Below are 18,193 nucleotides of genomic sequence, written 5' to 3'. Positions count from 1 at the left end.
AATTCTCTGAGCCATCCAGTCCCCGTCAGCCTTTTGCCTTCCTCGGGGACTGCTTTGATATGAGCAACACGCTACACTTACTGTCCTCCAAAGAGCTGCATTCCCAGCAGAGCAAACACCACAATGAACAGGAAGAGCAGGAAAAGCAAACTGATGATGGATTTCATGGAGTTCAGCAAGGAGACCACCAGATTCCTTAGGGAGTTCCAGTATCTAGATTGTAAATCAAAGCAACCAACCATTAGTGTCACGGGGTGAGGAGGGGCCACTTCCCGGAGAGATTAAAACGATCTAGCTCTTTAAAAGGGACTTGATGATGAGTGTTCTATGGGACAGTCCAAGTTGAACAGTCTCCTTCAATTCATCTGGGCCAAACTCTCCACTGATGTAATGCCAGCAGAACAATGTGGCCCACTTGAGTCTATCAGATAGCAAAATAACACACAGAATCAGAGAAGTCAGAGATGGAAAGCACCTCCTAAGCAAATGCCTGCCTGCGGAGAATAGTCACCTACCATGAATTCTGCAGTGCTTTGTCCAATCTAACTTTAAATGTTCTAAACAATGCAGCATTCCTTAGCTCATCCTCTCTGCAGTATAGGTCTGTTCCCTACAGTATATAAGCCCATGCATTTTCCTTTCCATTACTACACATACCGACTGTTGGGGATGCCAAGAATGAGGATTTACTGATAATGCCAAGGCCAGAATGAATTGGTGGGGACTGTGAACTAGTCATTTTGGTAAGACTGGAGCCAGGACTGAATGGTTCATTTCCATAGGAGCCTGATTCCCCCACTATGTTGTTTGGGAAGTTATTTAAACATGATCTTTCAACTGTTTCATGCCTGATTTCCACAGACAGACCTAAAAAAAAAAAACTCTCACATTCAGGCATTTAAATTGAAACAGACTTTTAGGCATAGAATGTGAGCACTTAAGGGGGATTTGGCCATCCTATTTAGCAGGCAGTCATGATTGAAAATTAACCTCACTGCATCAAAACCCTAAATTGTGCAAATTGTGGACAAGAACTCAAGGAAGGAGAGCATACCTCAGCGCATGACCTCCATACAGCAGGTTCCACCTGGCCAGGCACTGCTGGTCCATCTGCTCTTATCCCCACCAGGTCATCCTGGATTTATTCCATCCCTTGTCATTATGGGGGCGCGCACACACACACACACACACACACACTAAATAAAGGAGGTCCTGAGAGGATGTACAGAAATGGCACTCTCTCTTTATTTTATTATCCTGCTGAGAACAAGCAGGGAACGTTTATATTAGGAAAACTAATGAATCAGAAAATGCAGATAGAGCTATTAAAGCTAAGGATCTTTTTAACAATCTCCAGATAGACAGACAAGCCTGAGAAACAACAGGGTTAGAGCACACAATGGGAGATAGGGATTTAAACCTTTGTAGATGCTGTTATCTAGGTTTACACTGTAAACCTATGGCTGTGGGACCTGTGCTTGTGGACATGGAGTTTCCAAGCCCATGCTTGAGCATCCATATTGCATTGCAAACCCACGTTTACCGTAGCTGTGCTAACATGTCCATATAGCACTATTCAGACCTTTTTATTCAGGTCTGTGGTTTGATTTGCGTCCACACTGCAAAATGGCAGGTCTTGGACCCCGAGGCTCAGTGGGACTCAGGGTTCTAAAACCTGGGTGCTGAGTGCTTGCTGACCTGAGTCTGACTGATTTTAGACACAACAAATCCTGCCCCTTGGCAGGGGGTTAGACTAGATGACCGTTGTGGCCCCGTCTAACCCTGTGGTTCTATGATTGGTGTGTGGACAGAAGAGGGGCTTGGCCTCAAGCCTAAGTCAGAGCCCAGGCTCAATGTGCGGTGTAGACATTCCCTTCAAGTTTTTCTGATCACTTTGGGATAGCAAGCAGGAATTTTTCCAGCTCTTTCTCTCTCCTTTTTCTCCAGTTACTTCTATCACGTCCTCTCTCCAGACCAGGAAGCTACCACACAGAGCCTGGGTTCCTGATGGCAGTCCTGCCCACAGTTTCCACCTGGGCTATGGGGGACAGGCCCTTAACCTGAAATCCTTACTGCAGAGCAGCTGTTGTAGGGTGTGGAAGAAGGGTGCCAGGTGATTTGTCTGTTCTCCCCGCCACAACTCTATAAAACAGCTTACAGAGGAAGCTGGCTTTCATACAGGCTCCTAATTATTCTATTTCTACCCACTCCTCCTCCACTTTTCTCTGTTCCACTTTTCCAGTTCTTTTCCTAGCACACCATTCCCTTCTCCGCCATCTACCAGCAAGCAGAGCTGGGTGAATAACTGATTTTCCGGTGTGCTGCCTGTTCTGATTTTTTTTTTAATTGTTTCGGGCTGTCCCAAACCCAGAATTGTTCAAATCTTTCAGCAAATCAAAAAGTTAAAAAAAAATGTTTCAGGTTGACAAACATTTCATTTAGATTTCAAACACTAACTTTAAAAAAAAATTAATAAAATTGAAGGAAATTTCTCAAAAGCTATTTTGAATTCATAGATTCACAGAGCCTAAGGCCAGAAGGGACCATTGTGATCATCTAGTCTGACCTCCTGCATAATACAGGCTAGGGAACTCCCCCAAAATAATTCTTAGAGAAGATCTTTTAGAAAAACATCCAGTCCTGATTTAAAAATTGTCAGCGATGCAGAAGCCACCATAACCCTTGGGAAATTGTTCCCATGGTTAATTACTCTCACTGGTAAAAAATTATGCCTTATTTCAGTCTGAATTTATCTAGCTTCTACTTCCAGCCAGTGGATCGTGTTATAACTTTCTTTCCTAGATTTAAGATTAACAACTATATGGGCCTACGACAGGAGCGGGTGCATGAGGTTCTGTGGCCTGCAACGTGCAGGAGATCAGACTAGATCAGGTATCTCAAACTGGGGGTTGGCACGCCTCAGGGGGTCGAGAGGTTATTACATGGGGGTCGCGAGCTGTCAGACTCCACCCCAAACCCTGCTTTGCCTCCAGCATTTATAAAGGTGTTAAATATATAAAAAGTATTTTTAATTTATATGGGGGGGGGTCGCACTCAGAGACTTGCTGTGTGAAAGGGGTCACCAGTACAAAAGTTTGAGAACCACTGGACTAGATGATCATGATGGTCCCTTCTGGCCTTTAAGTCTTTGAGTCTATTTGTTCCCCATGTAGGAATTTATAGACTAATCAAAATCACTCCTTAACCTTCTCTTTGTTAAGCTAAGTAGATTGAGCTCTTTGAGTCTATCAATGTAAGGCAGGTATTCTAAACCTTTAATCATTCTCATGGCTCTTCTTTGAACCCCATCCAATTTATCAGCATCCTTCTTGGACTATGGACACCAGAACTGGACATACTATTCCAGCAGCAGTCACACCAGTGCCAAACACAGAGCTAAAATAACCTCTCTACTCCTACTCGAGATTCCCCCATTAATGCCTTCCTGCCCGGCCCTTGAAATCCCAGCTGGGGTGGCTAGTCCCCGGCCCCTCCCTTGCTGTCCCCCATCCCCTGCAGCCTCAGCTCACTGTACCGCTAGCGCTCTGGGCGGTGGGGCTGCGAGCTCCTGCCAGGCAGCGTGGCGGTGTGGTTGGCTCCAGCCAGGCGGCACGGCTGCCAGACATGCTGCTTTGAGTGTCACGGTAAGAGGGCGGGGGGGTTGGATAAGGAGCAGGGGTCCTGGGGGGCAGTCAGGGGACAGGGAGCACAGGGCGGTTGGATGGGGCGGAGGTTCTGGAGGAGTGGGTGGTCAGGGGATGGTTGGATAGGCATGGGAATCCCAGGGTCCTGTCAGGGGACGGGGGTGTGGATAGGGGTCGAGGCAGTCGGGACAGGGAGCAGAGGGTGTTGGATAGGGGGTGAGGACCCAGGGAGGGGGGCGGTTAGGGGCGGAAGGTCCCGGGGGGGACGGTTAGGGGCGGGGGATCCTGGAAGGGGCGATCAGGGGACAAGGAGCCGGGGGGTTGGATGGGTTGGGGGTTCTGAGGGGGGCAGTCAGGGGGCGGGAAGTGGGAGGGGGTGGATAGGGGGCGGGGGCCAGCCAGTTTGGGGAGGCACAGCCTTCCCTACCCAGCCCTCCATACAGTTTTGGAACCCTGATGTGGCCCTCAGGCCAAAAAGTTTGCCCACCCCTGGCTTAGACCCTAAAAAGAGGCTAAATTGCTCTGATGGAGAGACAGGGGTTTTCATGACCACAGTCCAGGACAGAAAGTTCTTCAAGGGAATTTTCCCTGCCTCATGCTGCTGCCTGCCTCAGGCTGGTATTTCTCAGTTAACATGACTGGGCAGCAAACACACAGGTCAGGTGGCTGGATTATCCAGAGTCGCTGGGCATACCCGGGTCATTTCAGCACCCATCTAGGACTGATGACAGGCCCCAGGGCTGTAACAAGGAGTTACATTTCTACAGTTGCCAGTTCCCATTACGTCTTGACAAGGAGGAAATTATGTTGGGCTATTTTCTCCTTGTCTTCCTCTCTCTGAATTTCTGTGCCTCTTGGGCTGCATTCCCACTCACGGTAGTGACGTGCCATCCTGCTGTGACCTTTTCAGCCTGCTGCAATTTAACTTTCTAACCATCGTGTCGCTCTGCTTTTTACAATCTTCCCGGCTTGTGCGGACGGAAGAAAAAGCCTCCAAATCAAAAGGTGTAATACCCCCAATTATTCAGAGCAGGATGGTGTGCCCCTGCCTTTCGCTGAACAGATTAGAGGCAAAAATCCCAGGGCAGGATGCTTCAGGGAAAGATTGCAGTGAAAGCCAGGCAAAAAGGGAAGAATTAGCACAGGGTGAGGCTGTAATGAGAACCAGACAGCAGCAATGTAGCATTTGGAGCTCTTGCTTTGCTAACTTTCTCAACTAGCTCATGGTCAGCTGTGCGGTGCTGGTTCGATTGAGCACTTTCCTGGAGCTTGCTGCCCCTTCAGGACATTTCTTTTCTGCTGAGAACCTACAATTTTTCCAGCTCCCCCCCCTTCCCAGAAAGTGGCAACATTTGGATTTCCTCAGACACTTACAGGTGAAAGTTGGAGCCGCAGAACGATCAACATGTAAAAAGCCAGATAACTCTCAGGGTGTGTCTACACAGCAAAGAAAGGTGTGTTCCTAACTCAGGTTAGCTAACAGGTTAAAATACCAGCAAAGAGATGGCAACTCAGTATGGCCTGTCATTCCATATTCTTTATGAAAATATGCCTATGATATGAATATGACATAACTGATGTACTCTATGCAAGATGGCTCATGTGAGATATCATTGGAAAGGTTATGATTTACTGAATGCCATTATCCTTTGTGTGTGTATATATCATTTCTGTATCTATGTATCTGTATTTCAACTATGCTACTTTGCAAAAAGAACAGGAGTACTTGTGGCACCTTAGAGACTAACATATTTATTAGAGCATAAGCTTTCGTTATGCATCCGAAGAAGTGGGCTGTAGTCCACGAAAGCTTATGCTCTAATAAATGTGTTAGTCTCTAAGGTGCCACAAGTACTCCTGTTCTTTTTGCGGATACAGACTAACACGGCTGCTACTCTGAAACCTATGCTACTTTGGGTGACGCCCACTGCCAACACTTCAGGTACAACAATGGAAAAGCCAGACAGAGCGGATGGCCCATCAGCAAGGATAATGGACTGTAAAAGAGCTTAGTCTTCCCGTGAACCTGTGGGTCAGCCTGTGAAGAATGGCTACCAGGGCCATACAGGGTCAGGTGGTCTTGTCACCTGATGCTAAAACATTACCTGGGACTTCTTGTAACTTTCCACTGTAAGGGAACCGGGGTCAAACTAGGAAATAAAGGATTCCCGCCTTATGCAAATCCTATTTAAAGGTGGGGAGTGAGGTAATCCAGGTTGTGAGTTCTCCCCTGCTACCCCACCCAAGATGACTGCTGGAAACAACTCTGGATATGTCTACACTTGCAGAGTTTTTGCATTGTAAGTTTCATCGGTGACAGGGAACCGGTGAAAGAAAAGTGCTGGTTTGTGTACTCACTTAATTCCGCAGGCATCAGAGAGTGTTTACACTAGCAGCACTTCCATTGCCAATGAGAGCAGCGCTGCAGGGCAGCTATCCCACAGTGCAGCTCTCTGGATAGGTCTTGGGGTGTGTGTGTGTGCGAAAGGCATTCTGGATCTCTGCTCAGTGCCCCGTGCTGCACTGCTTCATGTCCCAGCAGCCCCATTACTTCCTTGTTTCTTTCATGGCATTTTTTTTAAACCCCCTGCCACATCTACAAGTGACGGGAAAGTGAGTTTCAAACTTCCCGGGGCTAACAGGGAAGGGACGGACATCTGTTTACCTGGCATCAGAGCAGCAGAGATGCTGGCCAGAGTGGTCACTTTTGGAGCTGCGGGATATCCTCCAGAGGCCAAAAGGTGTTTACACTGGTAGAACGTGTCTTCACTTTCACAACAGTATGAAAAAAACATCAGTAACAGCTGTATGCCTCTCGTGAAGGTGGTTTTCTGTTTTGCGATGAAACTTCTGAGTTTCACCGCAAAAAGTCATTAACAAGTGTAGATGTTCCCATGGTTTTAGCATAAAAAAGGGACTTTTGCATTTTAAATGGCAAGTGTAGACATAGTCTAAGACTGAACAGGGGGAAAGAACTGAGCCCAGGCTGGAAGGACGTCTGGCCTGTGAAGAAGATTATTAGAACCACATTTAGGGTGAGAACTCACACGTAACCAGTTTCTTTAGTGTATTAAGCTTAGTTTGCGTGCTGTTTTATTTTCTTAGTAATCAGCCTTGTTCTGTCTGCTACCTCCTTAACTACTTAAAATACACCTGTTATAGTTAATACATTTATTTCTGGGTTATAATGTAACCCAGTTTATGCAATTTCTAACTGGTGGCATAGAATTTCAAAAATTCTATGCACAGCCCTCTTCCACATTGAGGGAAGAGGCGAATTTCAGAATCTCTCTTTGGGGCTGCGCTCCAAAGGAGGTGGACATCTAAGTGCTGGAGCAAGTCCCTTAAACTGAGTCTTCCCAGAGCTGATCTGCAGCTGGGTGTGGCCCTGCCTGTGTGTGTTGGAGGAGGTTTTAAGAGCCTGGCACGGCAAGACAGGGTAAAGGGGGCCCAGGCTGGCAGAACAGGTAGAGTCAGTGGAATTGCAGCACATCAGGTGACTTCCCAAGGGGTCAACCCGTCCCACTCAGCTTTTAACTTGGGTTAGCGGCTCGACTTCAACTCTGTATGTCTACACTGTAGCCAGGAGGGAGCTTGGTTGGATAGACAGACTTGTGGTAGAGAGGGGCTCATGATTGTGCGCTAAGAATAGCTGTGTGGATGTTGCAGCACCAGGGAGGGGCTCAGGCAAGCCACCTGAGTTTGCCCCGGGGGGTAGACGGGGCTTGAGCTCAGGTGGCTTGTCTGAGCCTCTGCCGTTGCCGCAACGTCCACACCGCTACTTTTAGCATACTAGCGCAAGCCCCGCCACCACACGTCTGTCTACCTGAGCTGGAAGGGTCATTCCCAGCTGCAGTGTAGACACACCCTTGGGGACCTGGCGTTGAACTAGAACTGGTAATCCAAGTTAAAAGCGGAGTGCTGTGTCTTTGTCACTATTTTAACCAAAGTTTGCTAACGAGCATTAGCTAAGCTGAGTTAATAACATACCTTTTATTGCAAGACAGTTTGTTTGCTCTGCATCCCCAATCCTGCAGAGATGTGGTAGGTGAGGCTAACGGACCAGAGGTGAGTGGCACCAACGCTCACCTGGCTGCTACACTCCTCTTGTTTATACAAAGAGATAATTAAAGAGAGGAAGGAAGGGAGGGGCAAACTTCTTTGTGGGGGGAAAAACAAAACCGGCACGAATGCCCATAACATTTTTCAGTTAGCTCAGCATTACAACTTTCACATCCTGCAGCAATCGATTACGAATTGCACAACTGCCGTTTGTTAATTCCAGCGCATATTAATCCGACATGTCAGAAGAACAAGTGAAAAGGTTCGTCCACCAAACTCTACTGGATCACAAAAGTGCCAGATTCACAACTCTGGAAACTGAAGACCTCAATACACTCCTAGATTAGGTACAGCACAGGCAGCACAAGTTTCCTCCTGCTGTTGTGCTGGCAAATCTTAGTCTTGTCCTCTGCCGGGGAGTAGTTTCAGCTTCATGACTTATTCAGCTGTAGCAACAATCACCCGCTTTGGCTGACATGGGTGTTGGTAGCACTCACAGCCGATAATCGCAGTGTAAGGGGGATGGACAGCAGCAGAAGTTACTGCTGGGGCCCGAATTCTACATGGCTTTATAACAGGAGTGTGCAAGGCAAGCAGGCAATGTCGAGCTAAATAGCCAAAGGGAGCGAAAAAGGAACCTGGACTTACTTGGTTACTTTGAAAATCCTCAGCAGTCGAAGAGCTCTCAATACACTGATGCCAAATGAGGTACCCGGCTTCACTGCTGCCCAAATCACTTCAAAAATGCTCCCCACTATCACCTGCAAGAACAAGCCATTTTAAAAGGGAAAATGGCTGGGGCTTTGGGTCCTCCCACAAGGGCTAGGGACCAAAGAGGAGACAGCTCCTGCACTGTGATTGGATTCTAATAGGGGCTGCCAGTAGAATTTGCATAATCAAGGAAACAGCAAGAAAGCCCAAACTCTCAGACATAACGGTGCTAATTTTGTAAATGTCGCGATCCAGCCGGAGAAAGGGGCGGCATGTCATCGCACTGCCCCTGGAGCAGGACGGCAACTCAAAGGCACAGTCTGCTGTTTGCTTCTCCCTTGCTGTGGTGGCAGAATCACCGTACATGAGCCCTTCTGCTGGTGCAGATTGCTTCCCCCTTTGCACCAGTTGTGTGTGTTGGCTGGTGTATTGTGACGTTTGTGAGGTCACAGCCAAGGCTCCGCCCACTCCCCACCAGTGCCCACTTGCACAAGACTGGGGATAGCAGTCAGGCAGAAGCTATGCCCATCCCCAAACTGTGCATATGGGCAGCCCCCCACAGGGATGTGAAGTGTCTCCTTACACCCCCTTAACTCCCATGAGTAGGGGCACAGCTGGGCTCACGAGTGTGCACCGTATAGGAGCTAAATATTATCATGATGTAAAATCGACTGGAAGCATCTCTCTGATCAGAACCTTTAAAATGCTGGTTAATTAAGATACTTGCAGTTCAATAAAAATCCTTAAAATCCACTAGAGTTCGCATCCAACCATTCAGCAGCCCCCGGCCTTGAGATATTTACAGAATTGTCTCTGGACATATTTTGTTAAAATGTTGGCAGCTATGCAATAGTACAAACCCTAAGATTCAAAGGGACTTTCAATGAAATGTAGTGCAAATAGGGAGAAATTATAGTAATGAAAAATGCATTATAGTAAAGGGGAATAATATAAACGCTAGGTTACTGTTTAGGTAATAAGGTAAGACAAGCATTTCTTAGCCTTCATATCTAGCTTCAGGCAAGACCAAAGGTTGAGACACTTTAGCGATGGAGAAGTAAAATAATTGCCTTGAAATGCACAAGGGGTTTATTTCTACCATAGAATGCAATTTTCACAGAAAATCAAGGTGAATAGACAGACCTGTGCCAGTTACCACACCAGAGTGATGATATGAGATTGTCGACACCCTGGAAACACCATTTGTGTACAGCATTCCAGCTTCTTTTGAGCAGAACCCAACTCTCCTCTCCTCCACTGTGTATCCTTTCTAGGGATCCATCACGCATCAGTGAAACCTTCCCCCAGACCCTCTGAGTTTTAAATTGATAATTAATTTTCTTGCCATATTAAAATGACCTCTTGGGAGTAACTTCACACAAGACTCCACCAGACGACCCCTCCCCGGGGCCAATGTCTCTGTTTTGTTGTTTCGCTCTTTGCTTTTGAACTGTTTCATCTCAATGGTTTGTCAAACTAAACTGACTACAGCACTGTGTACTGTTCCAAAGGGGGTGAAGAAATGGAATTAATTTGGGGAGTGGGAAGGTAGGTGCGGGAGAAGAAACATGGATAGTGGTGGGTTCCCAATGGACTCTCTAAAATGGGAAGAATAAGAAAAGTGCTCAAAACCCTCTCCCTCCTGGGAATCCCAGTCTGTGAAACTTATTACCAGTGCTTCATTCAGCATGGCATGAACAAAAGCCCAGTGGATTTCTTCTGTGTTTAATATAAAATTCTTAAATAATTCATCCCACAAGATTGGGTATAAGTTTTTGTTCCTTGTGGGTGGAGCATTCTGATTAACAATGACTTTTATGAAATAAATGACAGGAAATTAGCCGGCAGTGAGGGTGAAGCTTGCCATATTGTGGCCCATGCAGTACCTGTGTGGGGGATAGAGAACATCAATCCAGCATCTTTCACTAGAACTTGACAAAAAATGACGCAGTGATAAATTTAGGTTAATTAAAAGCCAAATTAAAGTATTACAAAACGGGCTTATTTTCTTGACACAGCTCACACAGACTGGAATTTTCAAAGGCGTCTCAGGTTGTTAAATGCCTAACTCCCGTTGACTTCCAATAGGAGCTGGGTGCCAACTCCAGGGCCGGATTTAGAGGTAGGTGACCCAGGTGACTTCCTGGGGTGCCAGGCTTGGGGGGCGCCAGGCTCAGAATACTGTTTTGGTTGTTAGCAACAAAAGGGAAAATAGAATGTTTGAAGTAAAATGTTTCAGGTATTCCGTATGTGGATTCACTTTTAGTAACCTCCTAGAATGTTCTGGGATCTTTGTGGAACCTTCCAGACTGCTTATATATGGCATGACTAAATACAGATTTACAGATCCTAGTAAGCAAGTTTTATCGTCTTATATGACGGGGATAAATCACGCATGCAAATCATGCATCAGAGTCATGAAATGGGCTACAAATGCAATAAAAAGAATAAGGTATTCAAAAGTTTAACAAATGGAGGGGGTGCTGAACAAGCTCCTCGCCTGGGGCACCAGTTGGTCTAGGGCCGGCCCTGGCCAACTCCCTTAGAAGTCTTTGAAAATCCCAACCAAATTTTCAGTCCAGCCTTAGCAGAACCTTCGTTTTTGCAGGCACAAAATTACGCCCACAACAGCTTGTTGCTTTTAGTTCAGGTGACGTTCACTGAAGTCCCTGATTACATCACAAAATCAGGAGTGTAGCCATCGAGGTGACAAACTGTGGGTGCAAGTAGTTGCAGATGCAATGCCACACACACAATTATTTGCATGACAGTTTGCTCCCACAGAACTGGGGGATGGGGTCCGCACAGCTAGCCCTAAATGTTACGTCTTAGCATGAAAATTGCCAAGTTTAGGCATATTTGATATGTTGTGTCAGGGGTTTGTTGTTGATGTTGTTGGTTTCTTTTCACAGTGTCAGTGAAAGGTAAGGGATTGCCAGCCCCGCAAAGTACACCTGATGCTTCCCACATGTAACAGGGTGGTTTACCCCGTTAAGCAGCCCGTCAGCCCCAGCTGGGAAGAGGTCAGGTGATCCAATGAAGAGCTGAGAAAGCTCCATTGGGGTTGAGGCGGCCTGCAGGAGGAAGGCTGGCTCCTATGATTGGCCCTGAGAGAGGGGGCGGGGGCGGTGTTGGTCTGGGGAATAGCTTTGTTTTGTGTGACTTCGCGAGGCTTTTAAAATCTTAATTAATAAACCGTTTCCTGAAAGAGTCCTTCCTGGGCTGGGAGCCCGGCCAGCTGCCCGACACACACCACACCTTTCCTGACCTTGTTCTGCTCCAAACAGCCCCGCTCTAGAGAGAAGGGATTAGTCCAGGCGCTAGGCCTAATCGGTCTTTGGCCTCCCTGCTGAGAGGGCCAACAAAGGGGCCGATTAGAGTCAGCTGTGAGAGTGGAATTTGTGATGTGGGCACCTGCCAAAGGGGAAATGGAGTGAGTCTCAATATTCATTTCCCAGTCGAGGAATGGTGCAGAAACAGCGAGTTCAGTCCCAGAAGGGGAAGGGAATCACTCGCAGCATCTTGTCAGTTAAGCGTCCAAGGTGTCAGACGTAAAGTCCACCTCAGACTGGCTGGAGGACACACGAGATGCCCCAGCTGTTCTTTTCCCTCTCTAATCTTTATGGTGGTGGCTGCATCTTGAGTGCCAGCGACACGAAATATTGCAGCCCAGATAGTCTCTTAGGATCCAGGTACACAATTCCCATTAAAGACAACAGAAGGTGTGTAAGCCTATGTGTAGGCAGACTGTAGCCCATTGTGTTAGACGCCCATATCCACAGACACCTATAGAAGTGTCCTGTCTTTCCAGAGGGCCTGAGCACAAATGTTTACATCAATGGCATATGCTCAGCATCTCCCCCAAAACATGCCACTTTTATTATATACGCCTCATTATGGACACAGAACTTTGAAACTCACTGCCCATGTATCGTGAGGGGAAGTCACCCTCAGGATGGTAGGGAATCCGAGCAAAGGGAAACATGATTTAAAACACAAACACACCCCTAACTTGAAAATGGCATCTCCTGGTATTAGAGCACTTAGTGAGACTGCTGATGAGAACTGGCTCCATTTGGGCTTTTAGCAGAAAACAATTCCCACAGACATACAGTTCTGGTTGGCTACTGGGTTTCTTAGGAGGCAATTCCTAGAGGAAGTGTATTCAGATTGGCATGTTTCCTCATTGTATCTCACTGTTCACTTGATTTATACAGGGAAGTGAGAGAGAGGAGTAGCTAATCTCTGTAAAATGTGCCCATGGGACATCATTGCCTTTGCACTCACTGATAAACATATAACATCACTCAACAAAGGAGGGGCTTCCACACCACATTGGGTTGTGTAGCTGATGTCAACTTACCCCAAAGTCGAAGCAGTTGAACGAGGAGTGGAAGTAATTTCTTGGCCCCAGTCCGTACATCTTCAAGGACATCTCAGTAAGGAACAGACCCAGGAAAACAAACTCTGCAAAATCTAGAAGCCAGCAAAGAGGCTGAATCAGTGAATGAGGTCCTGCTAGGCTGAGATAATGCAGTGCAACAGCTTCACAGCATGGACTGCCTCCTGCTGGGCGAAAACTCCTCTGCAATGGGAAGGTAACTGCTTTAGTGCCCTTTCACACAATTATTTCCGCATACACGTATGGGAGGCACATCGTACAAGAAGCACAAAGGAAGCAGTTTCAGCTCTGCTGTGGGAAGTTAGGTATGTGAGCTTTGAGAAATCCTGTCCACTTCTAGGAAAAGCATTTTGAGAAAGAGGTTTGTGAGGGGCTGTTTATAAAGGCCTCCCTGAACTCCACCCATAATATGTTGCATACGTACAATTACACAGACCTGTCAATCACTCTTTCAAATGGGTGGTAGATTCACAGATTCCAAAGGGACCATTGTGATCATCTAGTCTGACCTCCTGTATAACACAGGCTATAAAGCATGATATGTGCTGGAACTAGGGGTGCTGCCACACTCCTTGGCTTGAAGTGGTTTCCATTCTATACAAGGTTTACAGTTTGGTTCAATGGCTCTCAGCACCCCCACTATACAAATTGTTCCAGCGCCCCTGTAAAACTTCTCCCCAAATAATTCCTAGAGCAGATCTTTTAGAAAGACATCAAATCTTCATTTTAAAATGGTCATGGATAGAGAATCCACCACGCCCCTTGATAAATTCTTCCAATGGTTGCATCTAACAGTCTCATGTGCAGTTTACCCAGTTTGCTCAAATATGCAAAAAGATGTGATCCTAAGTATTCCTAGCACAAACCTGTGATCCTAAGTATTGCTAGCACAAACAAGGAGTCCCTTTAAGTCCCTTTAGATAATTGGTTAAATCAGATATGCTATAGCTGAAAAATCACCTTTTTCAAGGTGTGATTATGGTCTTAAAAATGACAATGAGTAAAATTTTTACAAGCATCTATGTCCTATTTTCAAAAGTGCCTATGTCACTTATGTGCCTAAGTTCCATTGACTTTCAATGGCACTTTGATAACTAAGTGATTTAAATCACAAACACACTTAAATCACTTAGAAATCCAAGTCCTATTGAAAGTCAATGGAACATAGGTGCCTAAATGATAGAAGTGTTTTTGAAAATGAGATTTAGGTGCTTTTGCAAATTTTACCATCTGTAAAAATGATACCATCTAATTCAAGAGACCTGCACCCTGTGTGCATTCAGTGTCCAAGGTGCTGACTTTACTACTGACTCAAAGCAGATTCCTTTTGTTATCCCTGCAGAACCTACACAGCTCGGAGACAGCACGTTGGGTACCTGCCTCATGCATCACCAACAAAACAGCCAGGTATGTTTTTGATTGGAAAGTTTTTAATCACCTATCATGACATCAGGGGCAGAAAAAAATCCAGCTGGATTTTTCAAATCCCAGATTGAATTTGCAGGAGTCGCAGTTATAGAAAAAACTACCGTTTGCTTCGTAAACCAAGCAGCTTGGATCTGGAGGTCACTGAGGAGGAGTAACCAGGGAACATTTTTTTAAAAGCAACATCAAAAACAAAACCCTACCAAAACAGAACACTCCACTGCACACACAGTTCTCCTCCTGGGGAAAGGATGAGAGAAGAACAAACCACATGACAGATATTAATCTTGATGCTTACTGCACAGCTGGAAGGTGTTTGTATGCAACAGTGGTAAAAATATTATAAAAACTGATATAGAATATGGAACTCACATGTCATATTTACAGAGTCACTCTTTTGTCTACAGCTGCCCTTTAAGCTTTGTGAGTTGAACTCTCCTTAGCCCGTTAACAGAATTCCAGTTCCCTTCTCAGCAGAACTCGGCCCTACCAAAGGATGTGGCCTTCAGGACATAAGTGGAATGAGTTTAGTGGAATCCTTCTTTTTCCTCATGGATATTTGTTCCACCACATGCTGTGAAACAGGCAGAAGTCTCTACTTATGAGGGGGCAAGATATGAAGCAGCAAGGGTAGCTGCTGGTCAGGCCAGGTCAGGGAATTTGTATCCACATGCCTGTTCTATCTAGGCAAAGCTCTTGGTTTCTTGCTTTCAAGAGCACCAAATTTACCCCAAAAGTTTTAAAAATAGCTATGGATCCAGGAAGTCACACTGGAGAAAAGTCCCGGCTCAGTGTGAGACTCCTTCTATGTAGGTATTCTAATATCTAGCTCTTATATAGCGGTTTTCCTCAGTAGATCTCAAAGCACTTTACAAAGGAGGTCAGTATCATTATCCCCATTTTAGAGGTAGAGAGAGGGGGCAGTGACTTGCCCAAGGTCACCCAGCAGGCCAGTGGCAGAGCCCAGAATAGAACCAAGGTCTCCTGAGTCTCAGTCCAGTCCAATGCCCTTCCCACTAGATAAACCTACCACGGGCTCAGAACTATCTAGCACTCTAGATATTCATATATAGAAAAACACAACACAGATTGGCTGGATGGATAGACAGACAGACAGACAGATCGATCTGGGCTTTTTTAAGGTACATGGCAAGAAATGGGAGTAACAGATGTAAAAGTCAGAGAAACAGCTAAGAAGTTGAGTGCCTGCTCCAGATCTCCTCTTTGCACCCCTGAGAGAAGAAACCAAATGTCGTTTCAGAGCTAGTGATCCTTGCGTCCAGAACTAGACTCAGTGGCACCTGGTTCCAGAGATCATAGCTGGCAGTGTCAGCAGTGTCTCAACGGTGGCCAGCTGCCACGGGCCCTGGCACCAAGAGGCCATATGCAGGCAATAAAGGAAGGGCGGAAGCAAGGAGGCAGAGAAAAACGAAAGCACTTAACTCTTTGAGTACGAGAGCAACTCAGAATGAATCAGCTTCTCTGGCTGACGGATCCAAAACAGGATTTCTTCTGACATGGTCCTGCCCATATAATTGAAAATGCAATTTCATTGTTTGGACCGCCTGGTATTCAGGCCCTAAATTTAATTTAATCTCCCTTAAACAGAAGCATTCTGTAATTCAATTTAAAGGGAAAATAGTTTGATACAAATAGTCTAATTTAATTTAAAATGTATGCTGCTGGCAAAGGCCACACTGGTATCATTTTGCCCCATATGTCTGAATTAGGTAGTTAGTGGCTCTTTTTTGTCAATCACCAACAAATTAATTCCATTTCCGCACTGTCTGGAAGTCTGATGTCATTAGGTGCAGGAGTTGGGGATGCTACTATCAGGTTTATTTGCTCTTCCCCGTGTGGAAACCTCTAACCAGGAAAAGAGCCCCAAGTCCAAACCTCGCTCTCTTCTTGAAGAGACGGGCTTGAAATAATCAGCAGACATAAATAAACATGCGTGTTTCAGAAACCCTTTTTCTTTCGATTGCAAATGTTGCATATTTATATCCAGAGGGAGCTGGGCCTCTACTTCAAAGGCAAATACGATACCATCAAGAAACTAATTGCATAATGCATTTGGTTAAGCACACTGTAGTGCACAAAAGAAAACAGACGAGATGAGTTCTTAGACCGTGATGGCCCAAATATCTTGATCGAGTTCCCTAGTTCCCAAAAAATAATAGTAGTAGTAATAATGTTTTTGTTCAGCCTTTTAAAAAAAAATTTCATTCGTAAAGCGTATTGAGGGAAGATGTGAGGTATTAGATGGACAGTCCTGGAGAATGTCAATCTCCATTGGTGGGAGCCAAACAACAACATGGACAGCAGCAACGTGAGACTTCCCTGCACGCTGCCCAGCCAAACTTACCTAGAGAAGTGAAAGGACAGTTCAGTCTCTATGGTCCATTAGTTCCTCGGTCTTCTTTCATAGACGTATAGATTTTAAGGCTGGGATGCTAGTGAAGGCAGGGGGCTGGCCTCAATGACCTTTCAGGGTCCCTTCCAGTTCTATGTGATAGGTATATCTCGATATATTTTGGGGGGGTTAAGTCCTGCTTTGAGCAGGGGGTTGGACTAGATGACCTCCTGAGGTCCCTTCCAACCCTGATATTCTATGATTCTATGGATAACTGAGATCATCTTTTCTGATCTCCTACATAACACAGGCCATAGAATCTCACAGAACTTCTGCGTCAAGCCCATGATTTCTGGTTGAGCTGTAGCATCTCTTTTAGAAAGGCATCCAGTCTTCATTTAATGACTGCAAGTGATGGAAACTCTACCACATGCCTAAACAAGTTGTTCCAATGGTTAATTACCCTCACTGAAAACACGTGCCTTGTTTTTATTCTGACTTTATCTAACAGCAGCTTCAAGCCACTAACTCTCATGATGCCTTTTTGTGCTAGATTAAAGAGTTGTCAGCGATCAGAAATCTCTTCCTCTTGAAAATGCCAGTGACAGTGGCAATTAACGCAAACAGTGATGGTGGGTGATTGTATGAAGCAAACCTGTCCACTGGGAACTGCAACCTATTTCATCTAGGCCACTAAACAAAGGTCTGCACTTTGAAGAAGAGAACCTGCATAGCAGACCCATAATATTTATAGAATTGTGTGACACTGACCAGCTTTCTCTGCAGAGGAGAAAAATTGGAAAATGTTCCACAAACATCCAAAAAGTTCCAGTGCCTACTCCAGATCTCTTCATAACGTAAGAACATCAGAACGGCCATACTGGGTCAGACCAATGGTCCAGCTAGCCCAGTATCTTGTCTTCCAACAGTGGCCAATGCCAGATGCTTCAAAAGGAATGAACAGAATAGTGCAATCATTAAGTGATCCATCCCCTGCCATCGGGTCCCAGGATCTGGCAGTCAGAGGCTTAGGGACACCCACAGCATGGGGTTGCATCGCTGACCATCTAGGCTAGGCTCTCATTCTTTTTTGAACCAAGTTATACTTTTGGCCTTCACAACATTCCCTGGCAATGAGTTCCACAGTTTGACTGTGCGTTGTGTGAAGAAATACTTCCTTTTGTTTGTTTTAAACCTGCTGCCTATTAATTTCATTGGGAGACCCCTGATTCTTGTGTTATGTGAAGGAGTAAATAACACTTCCTTATTCACTTTCTCCATACCAGTCATGATTTTATAGATTTTATCGAACTCTATCATATAGACCTCTATCACATTTCCCCAATCGAGATGCTAAACGAGCACTCAAGGACGATAAGGCCATTGCGGAGAAACTAAATGAATTCTTTGCATCGGTCTTCATGGCTGAGGATGTGAGGTAGATTCCCAAACCTGAGTCATTCTTTTTAGCTGACAAATCTGAGGAACTGTCCTAGATTGTGGTGTCATTAGAGGAGGTTTTGGAACAAATTGATAAACTAAACAGTAATAAGTCATCAGGACCAGATGGTATTCACCCAAGAGTTCTGAAGGAAC

General features: G+C 45.6%; 1 protein-coding gene across 20 annotated transcripts in view; it reads right to left on the bottom strand.

The window, feature by feature from the left end:
* CACNA1B (calcium voltage-gated channel subunit alpha1 B) overlaps positions 1 to 18,193 on the bottom strand; it is a 504,183-nt gene that overhangs the window by 170,414 nt on the left and 315,576 nt on the right. For all 20 annotated transcript variants that reach the window (XM_034793506.1, XM_034793514.1, XM_034793505.1 and 17 more), the window contains 3 exons: positions 12,781 to 12,893; positions 8,355 to 8,467; positions 82 to 213 (listed from right to left, as the gene is read on the bottom strand). In XM_034793506.1, the coding sequence (XP_034649397.1) occupies positions 82 to 213; positions 8,355 to 8,467; positions 12,781 to 12,893 (358 nt within the window). The remainder of the gene's footprint in view (positions 1 to 81; positions 214 to 8,354; positions 8,468 to 12,780; positions 12,894 to 18,193) is intronic.

Source organism: Trachemys scripta, chromosome 17 (genome assembly GCF_013100865.1).
Source record: "Trachemys scripta elegans isolate TJP31775 chromosome 17, CAS_Tse_1.0, whole genome shotgun sequence".
Taxonomy (NCBI): Eukaryota; Metazoa; Chordata; order Testudines; family Emydidae; genus Trachemys; species Trachemys scripta.
The sequence above is the reverse complement of the archived record's forward strand: the minus strand, read 5'-3'. Positions and strand labels throughout refer to the sequence as shown.